The following is a 25,069-nucleotide window of genomic DNA, read 5'->3' on the forward strand; positions in this document are numbered from 1 at the left end:
CGATGCTGGTGTGTTTACGTCCCCATAACTTAGTGGTTCGACAAAAGAGACCGATAGAATAAATACTAGGCTTTCAAAGAATAAGTCCTGGGGGTTGATTTGCTCGATTAAAGGTGGTGCTCCAGCATGGCCACAGTCAAAGACTGGAGCAAAAAAAAAAAAAGTGGACTAGAAAAACTGAAGGAGCAATAAAAGGGTGAATCTGAGAGAGGAGTATTTTGAATAAAATAACTGATCTTTCTGTATTTTCTTTTAGCCAAAACCAGGAACTTTTTAGCACCCTCCCATACAAACCACTTTCTCTAAAAGCAAAGAGACTGCATAATGTAGCTTGGGCTAGTCACCACTTAGGATAGGCAAGGAAATGATGTACCTATTCAAAAAAAAGTGGCTGTGTGGTAAGTAGCTTGCATGGTTCTGGGTTCAGTCCCACTGCATGGCACCTTGGGCAAGTCTTCTACTATAGCCTCGGGCCGACCAAAGCCTTATGAGTGGATTTGGTAGACGGAAACTGAAAGAAGCCCATCGTATATATGCGTGTGTCTGTGTTTGTCCCCCTAGCATTGCTTGACATCCGGTGCTGGTGTGTTGATGTCCCCGTCACTTAGCAGTTCGGCAAAAGAGACCGATAGAATAAATACTGGGCTTACAAAGAATAAGTCTCGGGGGGTCGAGTTGCTCAACTAAAGGCGGTGCTCTAGCATGGTCGCAGTCAAATGACTGAAACAAGTAAAAGGATTTTGATACTAAACATAGAAAAGAAAAAATTTAAAAAACTTAAAATTTTATTCCAAGAAGTGAAACGCTCCAATTTTAAGATGAAAGTATTGACCTACGCTGGTCCAGTGTTCATACGGGAGAGTTTCATTTGTTTGACCAATAAAACATGGCTTCTTAAATTAAGGTTACATGATTTGTGTGAGTTGAATGGCATCAACAAAATAATACATAATCATCATTCCTGCTGTAGACTACAACTACATCCATTTCTCTTAACACCACCCAGAGGTAGTTTGAAGCTGATGATAACTAAATTTAATGTTATCAGTCTTTTGTGTTAGTCCTGTACAGCTCCTGACAGCAGCATCACCAACTGTGAAAAGGAGAACATTAGCCATCTTGGTTTGTTAAAAGAAATAATCATCTTGGATAGAATCTGTATGAGGATGAACTCCACGTTCCAAAAGAGCTTTCTTCTTTCTTTCTTCCTCTTCCAATTGTCTCAGTTGCTGTTCCCTTTGCATCTCAAGTATTTCATCAATGGAGACCTGCTCCAGATCTTGGCTGTTTTCATTCTCCACATCCTACAAAAAAAATAAAATAAAACCATCAACTCTACTCCAATTACTGAACTACTAGAATATCTCCCACACAGCTATCACTTTCCTACCCCCACTCCAATCCCTACACAGACACCTAAACCTTGCCTCCAATCTGTTAAGGAAACATCACCTATACTCATTCAATGTGTAAGGTAATAGAACATCCTACATCATCATCATTGTTCAACCATGGTCGAGACAATGGAATTTACTATGTTACGCCAGACTTCACGGTCCATCATAGCATTATGGAGGTCCTGTTGCTAGATGCCTGTATCCCTGGAGATTACATCAGGGTAGGAGAGTGTGCACCCTCTGGTATCGTGAGTAGATGACTTACAGAGAAGAAATTACCTCGTTTTCAGCTCTACAACATCCTACACACAGTCAGCCATCAGGCTACTGCAGACGTAACCTTTCTACCCTTCCACTTGACAATCAACTGAAAGAAAAAGAAGAAAACTCCAGAAGTTGTCTGTTTTCCATGCTGGCACAGGTTAGTTTGAAAGGAGCTGGCAAGGCAAAGAGATGCACTAGGCTTCATAGTCTGTTTTGACATGGTTTCTGTGGCTGGTTGCTCTTCCTAATGCCAACCACTTTACAGAGTGTATTGGGTGTTTTCAATAAATACTTCACAACTTTACATCAAAGGATGAAGGGCAACAACCACGAAATTTTGTGAAGCCACCAAAAGAAGGATCTACAGGTATTTTCGAGTTATTGAAGTTGGGGACACAAAAACCACCTCAAAACACTGGACAAGTCCTCAGGCTTGACCTGAATATTGATAAAATGAATTCTGCAAAAGTTAGGTGGTAGTGTTAAAATGTAGAAAAATCTGGTTCTTTGAAGTGTGAGTACGCAGATATGATGTATGGCATTGTGAAAAGGTAGATTGTGGTGTGTTTATGGAGGGGAATGAGAGGTTTGTTTGATATCACTTTGATGCTGACTTGTTTGACCTTTTAATATTTCTCTCATTCTCTTACTCTGTGTGAATGCAGTTCTCTGTATGAAAAGTGGGAAAGTGCTTCTGTCAATTGTATTTAAACTGGCCATATCTGGCTGAAATATTCTACCCGATTTGTCAGATCAGACAGTTCTGACTTCTCACACCTACCCTACAATGCTATTTTTGAAATAAACAACCACCTGATAGAAATCTCAAAGCTATGGGATAATTCATGAACAATTCAAACAATGTGAATAAATAAGCATTACATTTCACAGAATAATCTGAATGCTAAAGGGTTAATAAATTGTAATGTCTCGCCCTATCCACATGTATACTTCAGCAGCAAAACAATGTCTAGTCAGCATTCCAAACATTACCAGTTTTATCAAAAACCAGAACAAATGAAGGGTAACTTTTGAGACTCCTTGCAAACACCACCAACTCCAAAACATCCAATTCATCTTCAGAAGCTTTAATGGCTTAAATCTAATTCTCAAATGGTACTCTGTACTGAGTGGAGGCGCATGGCTTAGTGGTTCAGGTGTCAGCATCATGATCGTAAGATTGTGGTTTCGATTCCTGGACCGGGTGACGCGTTGTGTTCTTGAGCAAAACATTTTGTTTCACGTTGCTCCAGTCCACTCAGTTGGCAAAAAGGAGTAACACTGGTGTCCAGTCCAGCTGGGGAACACATACACCATTGAAACGGGAAACCGGGCCCATGAGCCTGGCTAGGCTTTAAAAGGGCGCATTTTTATTACTCTGTACTACAGAGATTTAAAAATGTATTTCAAAATAAAAAATTTTTGATACATGTATCCCTATTTATCAATAATTCATCACTAATCCTGGATAACACAGTAAGCTCAGCTGATCCTAAAGAAATGACACAGGAAAAGGTATAGTACATTATGTTGGAAGCTTTGCTGTTGTTGGACGAGTTTGGTGTCAATGAATCTACTCTCCGTTCCAGTTATGAAAGCATTTAATCCAAACAAACCAATACAGATGAGTGTATTCTCACTGTAGGAAAAGGTACCCTGTACCAGTGTACTTGTCTTTGGGGACATCATCAGCATCGTTTAACAGCTGGATAAAAATATTACCTCCCTTAGTTTAGAAATAAACTGTTCATGAATTGTAAAGTATAATAGCCATCTCAATATGGCTAACCACAAAGGGTGGGTGTTACTGTAGCTTTTAGCCCCAGGAGATCATCTCCAGCTGGCTTTAGGCACACTATCTGTGCACTTATGGTATTTGCAAAGGGAGGTCATCCCTTTCTCGTAAGCCTAAGGGATACGCACGGACCGCAGTCAACGGGCGGTAATCACCGGTTTACGATGAAAAGGAAGACCTGTTTGCAAATACTTAAGTGTTTTTCTAGTAACTTCCATCACTGATTTTGAAAAACTGTCTGCAAGCAATAATAAATCTCTGAACGAGATGTAAACTAACCGCTCGACAATGTTCATGAATTGTTTGTACATTATCATCATTGTTTAAGATCCGCTTTCCATGTCGGCATGGGTTGGACAGTTTGACAGGGGCTGGCTAGGCAGAAGATTGTACCAGGCTTCACTGTCTGATTTGACAGTTTTTACAGTTAGATGCCTTTCTTAACACCAACCACCTTACAGAGTGGCTTGTGTGCTTTTTACACGGCACTGACAATGTAACATTATAATTACGCAGTTTAGATATAAAAATTCTAAAGTCAAGAAAATATTTGGGTGATGGAAGCTTTGCTGCTGTTGGCCATCAGTTTGGTGTCAATGACAACCATTCATCCTGATATGAAGGAGCCTGACCCTAAAAATAATGTAGATGAGCATATCCACTTACAGTAAAAGAAAATATGACACTGGAAGCTTTACTGCTGTTGACCAAGAATTTGGTATCAGTATACCTACCATTTTTACCTTTTACAAAAGTACACAGAAAAGATTATTTATCAGTCTTTTGGGAACCAAGTCCCTCTGATAAGCGACAATAGATCTACTAATGGTTGAGCATTTTGAACAATGTGTGAACAATATTTTCTGCTTGTCTAAATTTTAAACTTCCCATGTGTCTAAAGCAGTGCTTTTCAACCTTTTTGCTAGAGCGGAACCCCAAGGAAACATTCCACTGGCTTGAGGAACCCCTGTGCAATAATTTAATAGTCTTATGCACACACATCTGCACAGGAGAATTAAAAATTACTGCTGATTTTAGCATTTTTGTAACTTCTTGCGGAACCCCTAGACTGTACTGGCGGAACCCTGGTTGAAAACCACTGGTCTAAAGTAAAGTGAAGGCACATTGCTCAGTGGTTAGAGTGTTGCGCTTACGATTGAGGTTGTGAGTTCAAATCCCGGACCAGGCTGCGTGTTGTGTTCTTGAGCAAGACACTTTATTTCACATTGCTCCAGTTCACTCAGCTGTGGAAATCAATTGCGTCATCCCTGGTGCCAAGCTGTATCAGTCCCTTTGCCTTTCCCTTGAATAACATTGATGGCATGAAGAGGGGGAGGCTGGTATGCATGGGCGGCTGCTGGTCTTCAATAAACAACCTTGCCTGGACTTGTAACTTTCTAGGTGCAATCCCATGGTCAGTCATGGCCGAAGGGGGTCTCTGCAAAGTAAAGAAGTTCAGAACTACTAGTCTCTCAACAGAAGTGCTTATGATGTGATACCATATTAACTGCAGTGAGTGTGAACGTCTAGATGTCAAACTGGGGCAACTGGCCACATTTATTTCACCATCCTCATCTTTTACATCTTTATAGCTTTGTTATACGTGCAATGATACATTGCAGCAGTAGTGCACCGTTACAGTGCTTGGTACCATCACTTCAGAGACATCACCAACATATAGCATCTAAATCTGATGGAGCCCTTCCATCTCCAGGTCTGAAAATATATTTCTTTACTACCCACAAGGGGCTAAACACAAAGAGGACAAACAAGGACAGACACACGGATTAAGTCGATTACATTACGCACTGGTGCGTAACTGGTACTTATTTAATCGACCCTGAAAGGATGAAAGGCAAAGTCAACCTCGGCGGAATTTGAACTCAGAACACAGCGGCAGACGAAATACCGCTAAGCATTTCCCCCGGCGCACTAACGTTTCTGCCAGCTCGCCGCCTTTGTCTGAAAATAGTTGATTTCTTTCAGAGGGAGGAAAAGGAGACAGTGCCGAACTGGTATTTCATCAACATGAAAGGGATGAAAAGTTAAAGCTGGTTTGGTTGCATTTTGAGCACAGGGTTGGAACAAATACCAAAAGACATTCTAATCTGACACTAACTTCAAAACTTCCATGCTTTCTGAGATTCGCCAACACTACACCTGATTTTCTCCCCTCCATACACACACAAGCATGTATCTGACTCATACACTGTTCGCTCTCCAGACATTTGTACATTACTGCATATACTTTATCCCTTTAGTGTTTAAACCAGCCATATCTGCCCCAGATATTCTACATGTTTTATATTCAAACTGGCGATATCTAGCCTCTCACACCTAACCTACATTGGCATTCTAAAAGTAACCACTCACATCACTGAAACCTCAAAGCTAGAAGATAATGCTTGATTAATTCAAAACAATTTGAGTGAAAAACTATTACATTTAACAGAGCAATCTGAACACTAAAGGGTTATACGCACTTTCTGACAAGTTGTGGTGCACCTGAGCACTGTATACAATAATTTCATTATTATTATTAACAATTGCCACCTTAGTGTCCCCTATTGTATGGTTAGTCTACATTGCTCTGTGAAGAGTACAGGGCTAGTTTCCTGTCTCTCTAGTGTATATATTTCTCCCTGGACAGGACATCAGTCCTTCGCAGGATTATGCATTTTTTACCAGCTCAGTGGACCGGAACAGCATGAAGAGGAGGTTTTGCTCAAGGACACAATACATTGCCTGGTCCAGGAATCGAAACCACAATCTTATGATTGCGAGTGCAACACCCTAACCCATGCACCTCCCCCATTGTATGTCCAGTAATAATAGAAAGATTTCTCTACTTACTATCTCTCCTAATAAAACAACATTTTCTCCACGGATAATGAAGATTCCACGAGGAATATCACCATACTTCTTACCAACATGGATCCGTTCAATTGTTCGATGTAGAGCAAGGTTGGCTGTAATAGACATTGGAGAATTATATTACAAAATGATAAACAATTAACTGCGGCCATGCTGGAGCACCGTCTTTAGTCGGTGCTCCAGCATGGCTGCAGTCAAATGACCGAAACAAGTAAAAGAATAATTAAGTCCAAGGCGCAGGAGTGGCTGTGTGGTAAGTAGCTTGCTAACCAACCACATGGTTCCAGGTTCAGTCCCACTGCGTGGCATCTTGGGCAAGTGTCTTCTGCTATAGCCCCGGGCCGACCAATGCCTTGTGAGTGGATTTGGTAGACAGAAACTGAAAGAAGCCTGTCATATATATATATATATATGTGTGTGTTTGTCCCCCTAGCATTGCTTGACAACCGATGCTGGTGTGTTTACGTCCCCATCACTTAGCGGTTCGGCAAAAGAGACCAATAGAATAAGTACTGGGCTTACAAAGAATAAGTCCCGGGGTCGATTTGCTCGACTAAAGGCGGTGCTCCAGCATGGCCGCAGTCAAATGACTGAAACAAGTAAAAAGTATTCCATGCTCCCTTGAAAAACAAAAACCAGCAATATCACAATTTCACTTTAAAAATTTAAGTCTAAACCTCTGACTAATAACTAAAGTTCTATATTTTTGAGACGAGGAATAATGTACATGATTTATAAAGCTGAATTGGGACAACAAACAGGGTGAGGACAACTTATCCGTCCATTGTAAATAATGTAGTAACTACAGCTTCAAGATTATTAACCTACATAACCATTTTCAGCGTATACATGTCAGTGAAGCAACATTTTTAACCACAGGGTGGTTAATGAAACCAGTGTATGGTCTTAGGGCAGACGGATAGAAAAATATTACCTCCCTTAGTTTAAAAATAAAATGTTCCTTAGTTGAATTGTTTGTACATAATCATTTAACCCTTTCGTTACTGTATTTATTTTGAGATGCTATGTGTTTCTTTCAATTAAGTTTGAATATAACAAAGAATTTAATAAAATAACTTAGTTATCATTAAGCTAGTGTTAGGAACATAAATTGTAACTCAGGTTTGGTGGAAGATTTTAATTCAAAACTTATGAAAACAAGACATTTGTACTCAGAGCCAGAGCCGGGTTGGTATCAAAAGGGTTAACGTCTGTTTTCCATGCTGGCATGGGTTGGACAGTTTGGCGGAGACTGGCTAGGTAGAACAATGCAACTGGCTTCACTCTGTTTTTGTGACTGGATGCCCTTCGTAACTCCAACCACCTAACAGAGTGGACTGGGTGTTTTTTACGTGGCACTGACAAAGTAACACAATAATGCAGTTTAGACATAAACATTCTAAAGTCAAGAATTTCCAGGTTTCTAACGATGGAAATTGTAAATTATTTTGAAGTTAGATACCCACCAAATAAAGTGAATTCATGGCTCACAGAACAGCCTGCTGTGCTTACCTTGGATCGTAGAGCAACCTGCTGTGCTTGAGGAGACCTATTGAGTCAAGAACATCAACATCAAAATAAAAATCAGTTGTGATATCCGTGCCGTTGGCTGATGCAAGCGCCGCCTTGACTGGCATCCATGCTGGTGGCATGTAAAAAGCACCCACTACACTACAGTGGTTGGTGTTAGGAAGGTCATCCAGCTGTAGAAACACTGCCAGATCAGGCTGGAGACTGGTGCAGCCTCCTGGCTTCCCAGACCCCGGTCGAACCATCCAACCCATGCTAGCATGGAAAACGGACATTAAATGATGATGATACTCTTCCTACAGCTCAACAACAATGTAGGAAGCTAACTTTTTCGCCCAGGTGCAATAATTGCTGCCAGTATGTTTAGATAATCTCACAACCTTTGACTTTCATTTTGTTTGTAGTTGTTCATCATCCTTTTAAAATCCACTTTTCTATGCTTGCATGGGTCAAATGGAATTTGTTGAGGCAAATTTGCTAAGGCTGGATGCCCTTCCAGTCACCAACTCTCACCTGTTTTCAAACAAGGTAATATTTCCCCGTGGCCAAACTTTTTTTAATTTTTACAGGAGATTGGAATCAACACTGCTTGCATGATGAAGACACTTGTGATGTCAAGACAAAGATACACACATACAAAGGGCTATCAAATCCACTCACAAGACTAGCCAGGAGCTATAGTAGAAGACATGCCCAAGGTGCCATGCAGTGGAATTGAACCAGAGACTGCACAGTGGGGAAGCGAGCTTCTTATCCACACAGCTATGCCTGCATCTGTTCTTACCTAAATGTAAACCTACCATTACGATATCGTGTAAGGTTCTGTTAAGTTAGTTTGCAAATACTAAAATGTTAATTTACTAAATAACTTCAAATTTCTTGATTTCAAAAACTCATTGAAATCCACAGGAAGTGTATTTCATTACAAACAGAATCATGAAAAGATTTTATAAATTCAGGTAAAATCTTACCAAACTGGTCAACGCTTCGTAAGAAACCTATTAATGTACGACCATCTCGGAGAACGACAAGCAGCTTTTCTGAAAGACAAAAAAAAAAATTAAAAAATAAAGTTTACTACACACAACCAATGGGGTATACAAGGGTTACAATCACAAGGTACATCAGTTCAATACCTATTTCGTTACTACCCACAAGGGGCTAAACACAGAGGGGACAAACAAAGACAGACAAACAGATTAAGTCGATTATATCGACCCCAGTGTGTAACTGGTACTTATTTAATTGACCTCGAAAGGATAAAATGCAAAGTCGACCTTGGCGGAATTTGAACTCAGAACGTAGCGGCAGACGAAATACCTATTTCTTTACTACCCACAAGGAGCTAAACACAGAGAGGACAAACGGATTAAGTTGATTATATCGACCCCAGTGTGTAACTGGTACTTATTTAATTGACCTCGAAAGGATAAAATGCAAAGTCGACCTTGGCGGAATTTGAACTCAGAACGTAGCGGCAGACGAAATACCTATTTCTTTACTACCCACAAGGGGCTAAACACAGAGAGGACAAACGGATTAAGTTGATTATATCGACCCCAGTGTGTAACTGGTACTTATTTAATTGACCTCGAAAGGATAAAATGCAAAGTCGACCTTGGCGGAATTTGAACTCAGAACGTAGCGGCAGATGAAATACCTATTTCTTTACTACCCACAAGGGGCTAAACACAGAGAGGACAAACGGATTAAGTTGATTATATCGACCCCAGTGTGTAACTGGTACTTATTTAATTGACCTCGAAAGGATAAAATGCAAAGTCGACCTTGGCGGAATTTGAACTCAGAACGTAGCGGCAGATGAAATACCTATTTCTTTACTACCCACAAGGGGCTAAACACAGAGAGGACAAACGGATTAAGTTGATTATATCGACCCCAGTGTGTAACTGGTACTTATTTAATTGACCTCGAAAGGATAAAATGCAAAGTCGACCTTGGCGGAATTTGAACTCAGAACGTAGCGGCAGACGAAATACCTATTTCTTTACTACCCACAAGGGGCTAAACACAGAGAGGACAAACGGATTAAGTTGATTATATCGACCCCAGTGTGTAACTGGTACTTATTTAATTGACCTCGAAAGGATAAAATGCAAAGTCGACCTTGGCGGAATTTGAACTCAGAACGTAGCGGCAGATGAAATACCTATTTCTTTACTACCCACAAGGGGCTAAACACAGAGAGGACAAACGGATTAAGTTGATTATATCGACCCCAGTGTGTAACTGGTACTTATTTAATTGACCTCGAAAGGATAAAATGCAAAGTCGACCTTGGCGGAATTTGAACTCAGAACGTAGCGGCAGATGAAATACCTATTTCTTTACTACCCACAAGGGGCTAAACACAGAGAGGACAAACGGATTAAGTTGATTATATCGACCCCAGTGTGTAACTGGTACTTATTTAATTGACCTCGAAAGGATAAAATGCAAAGTCGACCTTGGCGGAATTTGAACTCAGAACGTAGCGGCAGATGAAATACTGCTAAGCATTTTGCCCAGCGTGCTAACGATTCTGCTAGCCTTTAACATCAGTTCAATACCACTAGTGTATGAGTATTGGGGGAGCCAATAAGGGAGACTACATAGTCAACTTGATAGTAACTACACTTCCCTCAAACCATTGGAAGGAAATGTTGGGAGCAGCTGTTTGGATGCTTATAATTTGGTCCAGTTCAGCTAACTGGAGATTGAGCCTCTTCAGGCAAACACACACACATGTTTATAAAGAATCACTCCTTTGTTTGCTTAAGTTTCAGTCTTTCCTTTAGTGATAATTGGTATGATTTATGCAAAACAGGTCTACTGGACACTTGCTTTGTCATTTATCTTTGTGCCATTATCCTTGAGAACTTTAAAAATAATGCTCACTTGACATCAAAGTTTTAGCTGTCTGGTAAAAACCTCTCTGCTCAGGCATGAACAGAAATATATACAAACGGATAGAGAAACATTAAAACGTGTAATGTCAAATGAGTCAGTGTTGAATCAGTGATGTTAAAACGTTTTATACCCTCAAAACATAGCATGTTATCTTAGAAAAAGAAGTAGAGGGGTCATTGTATATTTGGGACATTAGGCACAGGAGTGGCTGTGTGGTAAGTAGCTTGCTAACGCGCATGCGTTGAGTTGTTTACTGTGTCAAGTTTTGACTAGGCGGACAGAATCCTTTGAGCTGCTCGCCAGCGGTTTGTTGGCGAGTGGAAAACAATGTATTCGGACCTTAGCGAGTACAAGCTGTCCACATCTGAGGAGGAGCTCATTAAGGCGGTGAACAGGATGGACCAACATCTGGAAAAAATAAAGAGTTTTGCTGACGCGGCGGGAGTGAAGAAAAAGGAAGTGGACCTGACTGAACTGAAGGAGCTGTATAAGATGACACAGAAGGTGGGAAGTGACGTAAAGTTACTACCCCCGAAAACGGTCATGGCAAACATGGAAAGGAAAACCATTACCTACAAGGTGCACTCAGTGGAGAGCAGGAGAGTGGAGCAGATAAAGATGGAAAAAGTAGAAAAAGCTCTCAAGGGGCTTTCGAAGGAAGTAACATACATAGCAAACGGAAGCGGATATGGGACGGTGGTTGTCCAGTTTAAAACAGAGGAGGAGGCGAGGAGGCTGGCAAGTGCAACCGTAAAAGCTGAGGAACTGGTGCTTCTACCCTCTTATCTTGGAAGAAAAAATTCTAAGGTGAGGGTAGAAGGAATTCCACCTGACATAAAGGTGGCTTGGGTTGCGGCAGCCGTCCTCGTTGGAAGTGAGGAGGTGACTGTCCTCCAAGCCACAGAGACAGAGGAAAGAAGCTACAAAGGAAAATTACTGGAAATGATCATACAAGCGGAGGCGAAGGAGCTGGAAAATTTGGCGGAAACGGTGTCAATAGGAGAAATAGTACTAAGAGTATGGGTAGAAGGCAGAACCCCGCGGTGCTTTAAATGTGGCCAAAAAGGCCACATTAGAGCACACTGCCCCCTACAGAAGAAAAAGAGGAAAAAATAGATGAACCAGTTGCGAAGACAAAGAAGAAAAAAGAGGACGAAGACAAAGACGGACGAAAGGAGGAAGAATGGATAGTAGCAGAGAGCAGAAGTAAGAAGAGGAAGAAAAGAAAGAACACTGAATGTGAAATGGTACCCCAGTCCAACTCCATCCCACCCAAGACCACTCAGACCCACCAGCCCCATACAGACACCAGACCCACCCACTCCCTTTCCCCACAAGAAAAAAAGAAAAAGAAAAAAGAGCAGACACCACAGAATTCAGAAAACCCCTCCCCCAGTGAAAAAGGTTGCGAAAGAAAGTTGTCTTTAAGCGATAGTGAGAGTGGAAAAAGAAGGACTAGACCAGAGATTAGAGAAGAATTCAGACTCAAAGGCAGCGAGTGGTGTTGCTCTGAGTGGGGCGAGTAGCACACTCGTCATATTTCATACTTCATTTTCAGATATCATGCATGTTATCATAAACTTAATTTATTTTCTCACGTTCATTTTCATGTCACTCACAGTATCATTTTATTCTTGATTGTTATATGTCTCCACATGTTTTTGTAGTGTCCCCTCTATGTAATGCCTTTATGGCAAAATAGTTGAAATAAAGTAGCTTGCTAACCAACCACATGGTTCCGGGTTCAGTCCCACTGCGTGGCATCTTGGGCAAGTGTCTTCTGCTATAGCCTCGGGCTGACCAAAGCCTTGTGAGTGGATTTGGTAGATGGAAACTGAAAGAAGCCTGTCGTATATATATATATATATATATATGTATGTGTGTGTATATGTTTGTGTGTGTGTTTGTCCCTCTAGCATTGCTTGACAACCGATGCTGGTGTGTTGACGTCCCCGTCACTTAGCGGTTCGGCATAAGAGACCGATAGAATAAGTACTGGGCTTAAAAAGAATAAGTCCCAGGGTTGATTTGCTCGACTAAAGGCAGTGCCCAAGCATGGCCACAGTCAAATGACTGAAACAAGTAAAAGAGTAAAGAGTTATCCAATGTGTGAAAATTAGAGAGGGTTGGCTAGAAAAACATTAACCAGAGATCTGCTCCACCAGGGTTAGTTTGGAACTAAACACCAGTGTCAGAGAGTGAGAGTTAGTTTAATACAGATATAAAAAACAAAGGATGTCTGTGTATGTAGTACATATGCATTTCTACAGTTTTCAACCGATTTTCATACTTCACTCATACATCACTTATGTGCCAAGGATGGTCCTGCACATTTTGCCCAGAGCTCCTGCGTAAAGTGAGAAACTGGAGAAAACTGTGTTTTAAATGGGCTTTTCTCTAAAAACGTCTGCAGTTTTCAACCGATTCTCTCCCTTTTCTCATTCTATTTCTCTCGCTTACCCATTCTCTCTCACCCTCTCTAATAGTTCCTCTCTTTTAGTCTAATAATAATAATGAAATTATTGTATACAGTGCTCAGGTGCACCACAACTTGTCAAAAGTGCGTATAAAGAATATGCAGTAATGTACAAATGTCTGGAAAGCGAACAGTGTACGAGTCAGATACATGCTTGCGTGTGTATGGAGGGGAGAAAATCAGGTGTAGTGTTGGCGAATCTCAGGAAGCATGGAAGTTTTGAAGGATGCAGTGCTTCAACAACTAACAACTGATGCCGGCAGTTTGTTCCATGCTTCAGCAACTCTCAGCGTGAAAAAATGTTTCCTAAAGTCGTGGGAGCTGTGCTGTTTTCTGACTTTGTAAATATGTCCACAGGTGTTAGACAGGTGGAGTTTGAAAAGGTGCTCAGAGAACCCATATACTTCTGTCTACAAATCAACTTTCATGTATTTCGATTAGTCATGCGTAAAAGTCTCTTGCTACGGTTTTTGTACGTTCTCCCTGAAAAATAATATATTTTCTATTTTTGTTCACTAAGTGTTTAAATTTAGTTTTGTCATAATCTGCCTTAAAATTGATTTCAGTCTGTTTCAATCTTGTTTTGTGTGTAAATATATTTGTCTTTACAATATTTGCAGGTTCTTCCTACAATCTACTTATTTTAAATACACTATCAACATTTCTCCCTTTATTGAAAAAACATGCATGCGATCGTGCATGTGTGCGTATGACCGCTATGGGCCACATACAGCTGATAAGCCTTTATTTCTGACCAATGAGATTTCAACCACACCACTGAGCGGTCATGCATTAGAAAAAACTATCTTAAAGTGACTCAAGTTTTTTCACTCAAACTATTTTCTTTTAGAGCTTTATACGCTCCAACAGTGAAAGAATAAAAATGTAACAATATTATAGGTTTGGGAATTCATAGGGAAGAGACAGAGAGACAAAGAATTATATATATATATATATAGGCGCAGGAGTGGCTGTGTGGTAAGTAGCTTGCTAACCAACCACATGGTTCCGGGTTCAGTCCCACTGCGTGGCATCTTGGGCAAGTGTTTTCTGCTATAGCCCCGGGCCGACCAATGCCTTGTGCGTGGATTTGGTAGACGGAAACTGAAAGAAGCCTGTCGTATATATGTATATATATATATATATATGTGTATTAGTATGTGTGTGTGTTTGTGTGTCTGTCCCCCTAGCATTGCTTGACAACCGATGCTGGTGTGTTTACGTCCCCGTCACTTAGCGGTTCGGCAAAAGAGACCGATAGAATAAGTACTGGGCTTACAAAGAATAAGTCCCGGGGTTGATTTGCTCGACTAAAGGCGGTGCTCCAGCATGGCCACAGTCAAATGACTGAAACAAGTAAAAGAGTAAAAGAGATATATATATAGACAAGTCAGTATGTTGACAGAACTTACAAACCCTGTTGCATAAAACAGAATATTAGGGCCAGATATGGTCAGTTTAAATGCTAAAGGGTTAAAGATATGCCTAGAGGGAAATAAAGAAGCATATTTTAAGAAGTCCAGTCATGGATGGGACTCATTATCAGTTATAAATTTAGCCCTTTGCCTAATCTACCACCTGGTCCAAAATCCATCTTTACAAACATTTGGAGTAGGTCTCCAGTCCCAAAGATATCAATTCTGAGAGGCCATGCTATTCCACCTCCAAATAAGCCACTCTACAAAAATGGAAAAGAAATGGTCTGGTATGAAGAATGGAACGAGTTCCAGAATTTTCTGTGGAGCAGAGAACTAAGCGAAAAGTTTTAGCAGGATCTGCATTACAGGGAAAAGGTAACTACAGCACATAATGCAATAAAGGGTTTAGGGTGGATACAGACTGAAGACTACTCAAGATTTGTTGCGACAATAACAAAAGAAATTGGCAAAGGAAGGCCGGAGAAAATACAGCTGCAGACATGGCATTGTGGTTAAGATGTTTGTTTTGCAATCATGTAGACTCAGGTTCAATCCTGCTGTGCAACACAAATATCAAAGCTAAAGACTCAGGTTAAGCAAAGGTATGTAAGTAACAACGAAAATGCTGGTTAAATGCTTAATCTAATACTCTTTTACTTGTTTCAGTCATTTGACTGCGGCCATGCTGGAGCACCGCCTTTAGTCGAGCAAATCGACTCCGGGACTTATTCTTTGTAAGCCCAGTACTTATTCTACCGGTCTCTTTTACCGAACCGCTAAGTAACGGGGACGTAAACACACCAGCGTCGGTTGTCAAGCGATGTTGGGGGGACAAGCACAGACACACACATATATATATGATGGGCTTCTTTCAGTTTCCGTCTACCAAATCCACTCACAAGCCTTTGGTCGGCCCGAGGCTATAGTAGAAGACACTTGCCCAAGGTGCCATGCAGGGGGACTGAACCCGGAACCATGTGGTTGGTAAACAAGCTACTTACCACACACCCACTCCCCTGCTTAAACAGGTTTATAATCAAAGGTGTTCCAGCTATGGCTGTATCAAGGATTACATTATCTAATGCGTCTTTTCTTAGTTAACTCTTAATCAGGGGGAAAGGGTTGCATGAATGCATGCCATACGAGCCGTAAAAAAAATCTTTTTCTTAAAAGGTAATTTTTTATACTTATGAAAATAAATATAAAAATTAAAATATAATTGTTAGTCTCTTGCATAATAAAATTTACAATCTCGTTATTGGAAACTGTTGCAAAATATTTATTCTCCTTTCCATTTGGCACAAGCATAAATTTGAAATTCTGGCATTGTTGTTCAACATATAGGCACAGGAGTGGCTGTGTGGTAAGTAGCTTGCATACCAACCACACTGTTCCAGGTTCAGTCCCACTGTGTGGCACCTTGGGCAAGTGTCTTCTACTATAGCCTCGGGCCAGCAAAAGCCTTGTGAGTGGATTTGGTAGACGGAAACTGAAAGAAGCCCGTCGTATATATATGTACATATACATGTGTATGTATATGTTTGTTCCCCCAACATCACTTGACAACCGATGCTGGTGTGTTTACATCCTCTTAACTTAGCAGTTCGACAAAAGAGACCAATAGAATAAGTACTGGGCTTCCAAAGAGTAAGCCCAGGGGTTGATTTGCTCGACTAAAAGCAGTGCTCCAGCATGGCCGCAGTCAAATGACTGAAACAAGTAAAAGAGTAAATGTACTAAAGCAGGGGTCTCCAAAGTTTTCCAGCGGAGGGCCACATTGCTGAATTTTTAAAGCTACGGGGGCCAAGGTTCTAAATTATTTATTTTACCAAAATAATATAAATAAATAGTGAATTAATAATTAAAAAAGGTTATTTATTCAGTACATAATCACAATGTATATAATATCAGTAACAATTAACATGTTTTTTTTAACTTTGATCAATAGGGGAAACATGAAATTGTTTCATTTCTGACAAAATTTTGTCCAACTGAGGTTCATCAGACAATTGTGATCTGTAGCAGGATTTTGTGTATTTCATCTTTGAAAAAGTCTTCTCACACAAATATGTGGTGCCAAAAACTGAAATGAATTCACAGACAATCCTCCTTAAATGAAGAAATTGGTCGGATGGAAGGCATTTGTAGAATTCAATCAAATTTCCCTCTTTATATTTGTCCTTCAGGATGTCATTGGATTGCAAATCAATAACTTCCATTTGTAACTCAGAAGGTAAGTCTCCAATAACAGAGTTAAATGGATTTTCAAAAATTCTTAGTTTTGAAGAACATGCATCAAGATCAGAAAAACGTTCTTCAAACTGTTGTTTCAAAGCTAAAATGACATCTTGAGCAAACAAGTTTGGAAATGGAGTGGCAGCTTCCTGTCTATATTTGTCACATCGTGAAAAATGAGTAAAGCAGCTTCTTGTTAACTGACTTTCAAATAGTATTAATTTCTTACGAAAAGCTTTCACCTTTGAGTACAAATCACAGATGAGTGAAGTTTCATCTTGTATCCGTAGGTTGAAATCATTGAGATGCATAGTTAAATCGGCTGAAAATGCTAATTTCCAGAGCCATTCACTGTCTTTGAGCAACACCTGTGAATGGTTTTTCTCATTTAAAAATATTTCAATTTCAGTTCGAAGCTCAAAAAATCTAGCCAGAATTTTTCCATAGCTAAGCCATCTTACTGAAGTATAGTAAGGTAGGTCTGGAAACTCAGCATTCATTTCCTCCAAGAAATCACGAAATTGGCGATGTTTGAGTCCATGAGATCTTATGTAGTTAACAGTGGAAATCACAGGATCTAATACAGATGATAAATCAAGATGCTTTCCACATAGTGCTTGCTGATGAAGAATACAATGCAATACCAAAGGTTTCAATCCACCGGAATTCTCAATTACTTTGTTAATTTGCCCAACTAAGCCCTTTTTGGTTCCACACATATTTCTGCCACCATCTGTTGTTATGCATTTTAGTTTTTTCCATTCCAAATTATACTCAGCCACTGACTTTTCCACTTCTCTAAAAATATCTATGCCTGTTGTTGTTCCATGCATGCTGTGCACAGATACAAGTTCCTCAGTAATCTCAAAATTGGCATTTATTCCTCTGATGAACAATAACAATTGGGATGTGTCTGATACATCAATTGACTCATCAAGTGCAACAGAAAAGCATACAAACTTGCTGGCTTTGTCTTTTAGCTGTGATTTAATATTTCTTTCAATATGTTCAACCCTACGAGCAACAGTGTTCGCAGAAAGACTAATTGCGGAAAATAAATCTACGTTTTCTGGACACATTTTCTTAGCTACCTCATTCAAGCACTTTTTAATAAGTTCACCATCTGTAAATGGCTTACCTTTCTTCGCCAAAAGGTTAGCAACATGGAAGCTTGCTCTTGTTGCTCTCTCTTTTTCTACAGCCTTCTTCTTGAAAACAAACTGCATTGATGATAAATTCTTCTTTAATTTGTCAAATTTCTCTTTACGTAGCTGTCCAATGAATTAGTAGTACTGTGATGAATGCTTTTTTTCATAATGTCTCCGAATGTTGTACTCTTTAAGTACTGCAATTGTGTCGGTGCATATAACGCATAGTGCCTTGTTGTTTGACTCTATGACAAAATAGTCTATGTTCCATTGTTCCTTAAAAACTCTACACTCAGAGTCGATTTTTCGTTTTCTTCCTTGAGCTAACATTTTTACCATGGGTCGACAGATTTTGCTCGACGATATATGTAAAAGGACGAAACAAGTAAAAACAATATTCACAGGTCACTCGATACGTGCATTCACTTCGGCAGCGACGACGACAAATGACTCACACTTGTGCACAACGAAAACGCCAAGTCTGTGCTGACTGACGGAATGCGCATCGAACTTTACTCCACGCTGATTGGCGACTGCACCAGGATTAGAAACCACCACACAACGTCAGGCTCAACCCTCTCTATTCATCGCTCGTGAGATGTAGGTAACATCGATAAATCGATATTTGTCTTCTTTTATTATACTAGGCACGGGACTTTTATTAACGTCATACTTGTCGTATCTGCTCTCTCGACAGTTGACGGAATAGGTTGACTTTTCTGCGACATCAATAAAGCTAGAAATTGAATCTCTGCTTCATTGTAAGCAGCACCATCCATCTCACTGACAATCGCCTATTATCTAAGATGAATGATAGGTAGCTCCATAGCGAAGTTAATTCATTTTATGGTGGTTCTGATGGGTCAGTTAAAACGGGGAGAGTGGAAAAGAACCTATATTTACACTAAAGTTTAGTGTATAAATTTTTAATTCGCCGGCGCAATTTAAAGACATTAATTGATGGCAAATCAATTAGCGTCGTCTTGCGTCTATTTGCTGTACTATATTTGTCAAACGTATTAAAAGGGGTGTAAAGTATATTTGTTTTTGTATGATTTCGGCAAGGCTTGTTTTTTGACATTTGTTTTATAATTTTGGAGGACAGCTCGGCGGGCCGGATTAAAAACCTTGGCGGGCCGTACTTTGGAGACCCCTGTACTAAAGGAAAGAAGGAAAAAAGAAAATACAATTTTCCTATCCAGAGCTAGTAAAAGCATCACCTTGTGTGCTATCTAGAGCATCATCATCAACCCTATCTCACGATGAAGGAAAATAAGTAAAATCTTTATCTCTGTATAAATCTTCCATTTGCTTGATAAGGGCTGCTTCTGCTTAAGTACATTACAAGAAGTAGGTACTTGGGCATTAATTGATGATGTAAACTTTTCGAAAACATCAATTGACGATGTCCACTGTTTAAGTGTTAATAGTGAGGCATGGAGATATATAAAGACTATTTCTAACCCCAAATTTACAACATTGTGGTTGTTAAGCATGTAGTGTGATTTGAGGGAGATATGGGTTTTAGTCAAACAAGTGGGGCAACCATTATACACTAGAGAAATGGCTCTCAACCAGGGTCCATAAGAGATTGTTATTAAAATTTATGTGCGATAAACAATAGGTGCAGGAGTGGCTGTGTGGTAAGTAGCTTGCTTACCAACCACATGGTTCCGGGTTCAGTCCCACTGCGCAGCACCTTGGGCAAGTGTCTTCTACTATAGCCTCGGGCCAACCAAAGCCTTGTGAGTGGATTTAATAGATGGAAACTGAAAGTAGCCTGTCATATATATATATATGTGTGTTTGTCCTTCCACCATCACTTGACAACCGGTGCTGGTGTGTTTACATTCCCATAATTTAGCAGTTCGGCAAAAGAGACCAATAGAATAAGTACTAGGCTTAGAAAGAATAATTCCTGGGGTCAATTTGCTCGACTAAAGGCAGTGCTCCAGCATGGCTGCAGTCAAATGACTGAAACAAGTAAAAGAGTAATAAACTGGTTATATTTCTACGATACACAAAATGTTAATTTTTTTTTATACAATTCCTAATAATATTTCATCATAAAAAAAGGATTTTTTTAATAAACTGAATAGTTATTGATAAATAGGAATCAAAGGAGTCCATAGGCAAAAAACTGGTTGAGAAACACTGCAGCACTAAGAGGCTCCTAATAGGTCCACGTGTTCAGTATGGTGGCCCACCACACAGAGAGGAGTGAACCCATTAAATTTTCTTGACTCAGAAAGTTGACATTTTATAAATATGGCTGTGACATCATCAGCATCATCTGTTTAATACTCTTTTACCCGTTTCAGTCATTTGACTGCGGCCATGCTGGAGCACCGCCTTTAGTCGAGCAACTCGACCCCGGGACTTATTCTTTTGTAAGCCTAGTACTTATTCTATCGGTCTCTTTTGCCGAACCACTAAGTAACGGGGACATAAACACACCAGCATCGGTAGACACACAAACACAAACACGCATATATATATATATACGACGGGCTTCTTTCAGTTTCCATCTACCAAATCCACTCACAAGGCTTTGGTCGGCCCGAGGCTATAGTAGAAGACACTTGCCTTAGGTGCCACGCAGTGGGACTGAACCCGGAGCCATGTGGTTGGTAAGCAAGCTACTTACCACACAGCCACTCCTACACCCACTTTTCCATGTTCAAATGGATTGGATGGAATTTTGTTGAAGATTTTTCTACAGCCAAATGCACTTCCTGGCACCCACTCTTACCGGTTTCAAGGCAAAGTAATATTTCCCCATGACCAGACATGTTTTTATGGAATACTGACAATGAAGGACACTGCTTGCATGGTGGTCACACTCATTTACAAATACTATGCAATGTCACCCCAAGGAGACAGTAACACACACACACACACACATGATTGGCTTCTTTCAGTTTCTCTCTACAAATTCACTCACAAGCCTTTGGTCAGCTCAGAGCTATAGTAGAACACTCTATATATAGCCTAGAGATCGACTTTGCCTTTCATCCTTTCGAGGTCGATAAATTAAGTACCAGTTATGCACTGGGGTCGATGTAATCGACTTAATCCGTTTGTCTGTCCCCTCTGTGTTTAGCCCCTTGTGGGTAGTAAAGAAATATATTTACTAGTGTCATTATTTTATATCAGAATTTAACTGGGGTGGGGGAACTAGGGAGCAACTTAGATATGTTGCAAAGCTAAAACTTTGAAGGGAAAAAAAACTTGTACCAAGATTTAAAACTAAATTTAGGGTGCAATACAAAAACGAGTGGATACAGTATATTACAAAAATAGAATGAAACAAGAACGTCATCTACAAATGGTTAAGTTTCTGAGAAAGAATTGAAACCTTGTTTGCAAAAGGAGTCTGTTATGGTCGATGATTTTTGAGACCAAGAAATGAAAGTGCTATCTATTAGGATTTAGATTTCAATTTTTTATAGTTATGGAGGGGAAAAAGTTAAGTTTGCTAGGGTTAGGTTTGAACTGAGAATATTAAGGGACTGCAATCTTCAATGAGAGAAAAGGGACGAAGTTAAAACCAAATTCGAAACCCTTATAAAATATTCCGTACAGTAAGTGACAAGCCCAAGAAAAATATGTACCCTAAAGATAGATTCAAAGAACTGACGTTCATGTTTTACTGAAATATAATTTTGAAAAAGTATGTGTAAATTATAAACAGGCCTAAAGTTGTTCATACCAGAATGAAATTTTAAACTCAAATATTTCACAATTAAGAAATATACATTTTCTAAATAACGCAATTAATCGATTTTCTCTATCTTCACTTTAATTAATCAACATTTAAATATTTGACTGTCAGGAGTAAGAATATTTTTAATAATTCTGAAATGTGCTGTCCCATATAGGTTCTGTATTAATTTAAAAATTAACATGTCGATAAAGAACTTCTAATTTTGTGCAATATGAGGGCTTTAACAGGTGTGTGAGTGTGTATCCGTTTAGTATTGACTGTCGGAACAAATAGTACTCAATACCATAGCAGAGATTTAATAATATATTTTATTTTAGTCGAATCAGTCTCTGGTTACTCTGAGTTTCTCCCTGTGGGTACTGTGGGTCCTCAGGCAAGTTAATACTGAAGACCCTACGCACCTGCAAGACTAAAATATAATATCAACGTATATATTCTTTCTAAGTTGATTTACATTCGTTCCGACGAGGAAGAAATGAAATTCTGAGAAGCGACGGACTAATTACCTCTTGCATGAAATACACATTCTGATTGTTTGTATATCCAAACGTACATGTGTGAGTGTCCGTGTTTTAATAAGTAATTTTTTTAGACATTTTAAAACATAGTTATATAAAGCGCAATAAATATTTTAGCTGCGGCTCTTTACGTTCTAAGTTCAAATCCCGCCACTCAGAATGTCAACATAATATATTTATATCAAGACGAATACAAGTACTGTCTGTGGAATCTTTATGAATAAAAGTATACCAGAAGGATTTTGGACCTCAACATGCTTTTTGTTCAGGTTTTTTATTCCAAATAACAAAACCAGTCCTTGTGCCTATTTTAATATAATCCTGTTCTCATAGGAAAACATGCTAACGTTTATGATACAGTTCTTTATATTAATTTCAAAATATTCGTTCTACATGAGGAGTTGGCTGTGGCACAATACATTGTAAAAACACACACACTAGTTTATAGTGTATATGTTGTATATATAGTTTATAGTATATATGTTGTATATATAGTTTATAGTATATATGTTGTATATATAGTTTATAGTATATATGTTGTATATATAGTTTATAGTATATATAGTTTATAGCATATATGTTGTATATATAGTTTATAGTATATATGTTGTATATATAGTTTATAGTATATATGTTGTATATATAGTTTATAGCATATATGTTGTATATATAGTTTATAGTATATATGTTGTATATATAGTTTATAGTATATATGTTGTATATATAGTTTATAGTATATATAGTTTATAGCATATATGTTGTATATATAGTTTATAGTATATATGTTGTATATATAGTTTATAGTATATATGTTGTATATATAGTTTATAGTATATATAGTTTATAGCATATATGTTGTATATATAGTTTATAGTATATATGTTGTATATATAGTTTATAGTATATATGTTGTATATATAGTTTATAGTATATATGTTGTATATATAGTTTATAGTATATATAGTTTATAGCATATATGTTGTATATATAGTTTATAGTATATATGTTGTATATATAGTTTATAGTATATATGTTGTATATATAGTTTATAGCATATATGTTGTATATATAGTTTATAGTATATATGTTGTATATATAGTTTATAGTATATATGTTGTATATATAGTTTATAGTATATATAGTTTATAGCATATATGTTGTATATATAGTTTATAGTATATATGTTGTGGTGCACCTGAGCACTGTATACAATAATTTCATTATTATTATTATATATAGTTTTCAGTAATAAATTACAATTATACATTCATTTACTAGTGAAAACATTCACTACTAATTACGTACGCAGTGGTTGTATGTAAATTAATTAAGGTGTATTAAAACAGTCCGGTTAGCAGACCGAAGCTTCGAAGTCACTGTCTACATGTAAAAAAAACTATGTACTCTACAAAGAAGGACTGAGTATGTCTTGGCTTTAATGTTAAATTGTTTTTATTGTAATCCAACAGAACGAAAGTCGCAGAAAGGAGACCTGGTCGCTGCGACTTCGTATCGAGGTTTTATTCAATAAATATAAACCAACTAATTTGTTTTGTTTGTTTTATATGAATATATGTACGTAAGCGTGTACGAACTTACTGTCTATTTCTTCGACCAAACTAGCAGTTCCGGGCAGATAAGACATCTCTAAATAGAGAAAAGCCGATGATGTCGCCGCGGCTGTTTCTTCAGCCTCCGCCGTCCTCTTCTCCGCAACAACTGAGTCGGTGCCCGGCCCGCGAACGCACCGCCACCTACTGACATCTTTCAGAACTAGCATTCTCACAACGTCACACTAATTATCCCCCTTAGACGTTTCCCGTTTCAATTTATAGCTTCTTCTTCTTCTTCTTCTTCATCCCTCCTCATACGCCTCCTCTTTCCTCATCTCTTTCCTTCTCTCTCTTTCCTCTCTCTCTTCCCTTCTCTCTTTCCTCCTCTCTCTTCCTCTCTCTTCTCTCCTCTCTCTCTCCCTTCTCTCTCTTCCTCTCTCTCTTCCCTTCTCTCTCTTCCCTCCTCTCTCTTCCCTCCTCTCTCTTCTCTTCTCTCTCTCTTCCCTTCTCTCTCTTCCCTTCTCTCTCTCCACTTCTCTCTCTCTTCCCTTCTCTCTCTTCCCTCTCTCTCTCCCTTCTCTCTCTCTCCCTTCTCTCTCTCCCCTTCTCTCTCTCTCCCCTTCTCTCTCTCTCCCTTCTCTCTTCTCTCTTCCCTTCTCTCTCTCCACTTCTCTCTCTCTTCCCTTCTCTCTCTTCCCTTCTCTCTCTCCACTTCTCTCTCTCCACTTCTCTCTCTCTTCCCTTCTCTTTCTTCCCTCCTCTCTCTTCCCTTCTCTCTCTCCTCTCTCCCTCCTTTTGCCATTGCTGCTGTTGAATTTTATTACTGCAGTTATTGTGCATTTTTAGCCCTAGGTCAGACCTGTTCAACAGACTGATGATCGATAGTGTTACCCCAATTATTATTATTATCATTCTTCGTAGTAGTAGTAGTAGTAGTAGTAGTAGTAGTGGTAGTGGTAGTGGTGGTGGTGGTAGTAGTAGTAGTAGTAGTAGTGGTGGTGGTGGTGGTAGTAGTAGTAGTAGTAGTTTGATCTGAGGAAGAAGAAAAGATGCCTTTAGTATTTTGTTAGAGAAGAGAGAGAGAGAGAGAGAGAGAGAGAGAGAAAGAGAGGGAGAGAGGATGACAGAAGGTTCTGCCTGGAACTTTTAGTCCTCTCTTCATCATGTTGGTATGATGTACACATTGAATAATGTACATAAAAGTACATTATTTAATATATTCTT

At 39.1% G+C, this 25,069-nt stretch overlaps 1 protein-coding gene across 1 annotated transcript; it reads right to left on the reverse strand.

Annotated features, from left to right (window-relative positions):
• Positions 1-767: 767 nt before the first annotated feature.
• Positions 768-24,087, reverse strand: LOC115223309 (U6 snRNA-associated Sm-like protein LSm1). The gene is made up of 4 exons (XM_029793819.2): positions 23,892-24,087; positions 8,832-8,900; positions 6,310-6,425; positions 768-1,304 (listed from the first exon to the last, which is right to left on the reverse strand). The coding sequence occupies exons 1-4, from the start codon at positions 24,070-24,072 to the stop codon at positions 1,128-1,130; spliced, it is 543 nt and encodes a 180-aa protein (XP_029649679.2). The 5' UTR covers positions 24,073-24,087; the 3' UTR covers positions 768-1,127.
• Between the last annotated feature and the right edge of the window lie 982 nt (positions 24,088-25,069).

Source organism: Octopus sinensis, linkage group LG22, assembly GCF_006345805.1.
Source record: "Octopus sinensis linkage group LG22, ASM634580v1, whole genome shotgun sequence".
In the NCBI taxonomy this organism is placed as follows: Eukaryota; Metazoa; Mollusca; class Cephalopoda; order Octopoda; family Octopodidae; genus Octopus; species Octopus sinensis.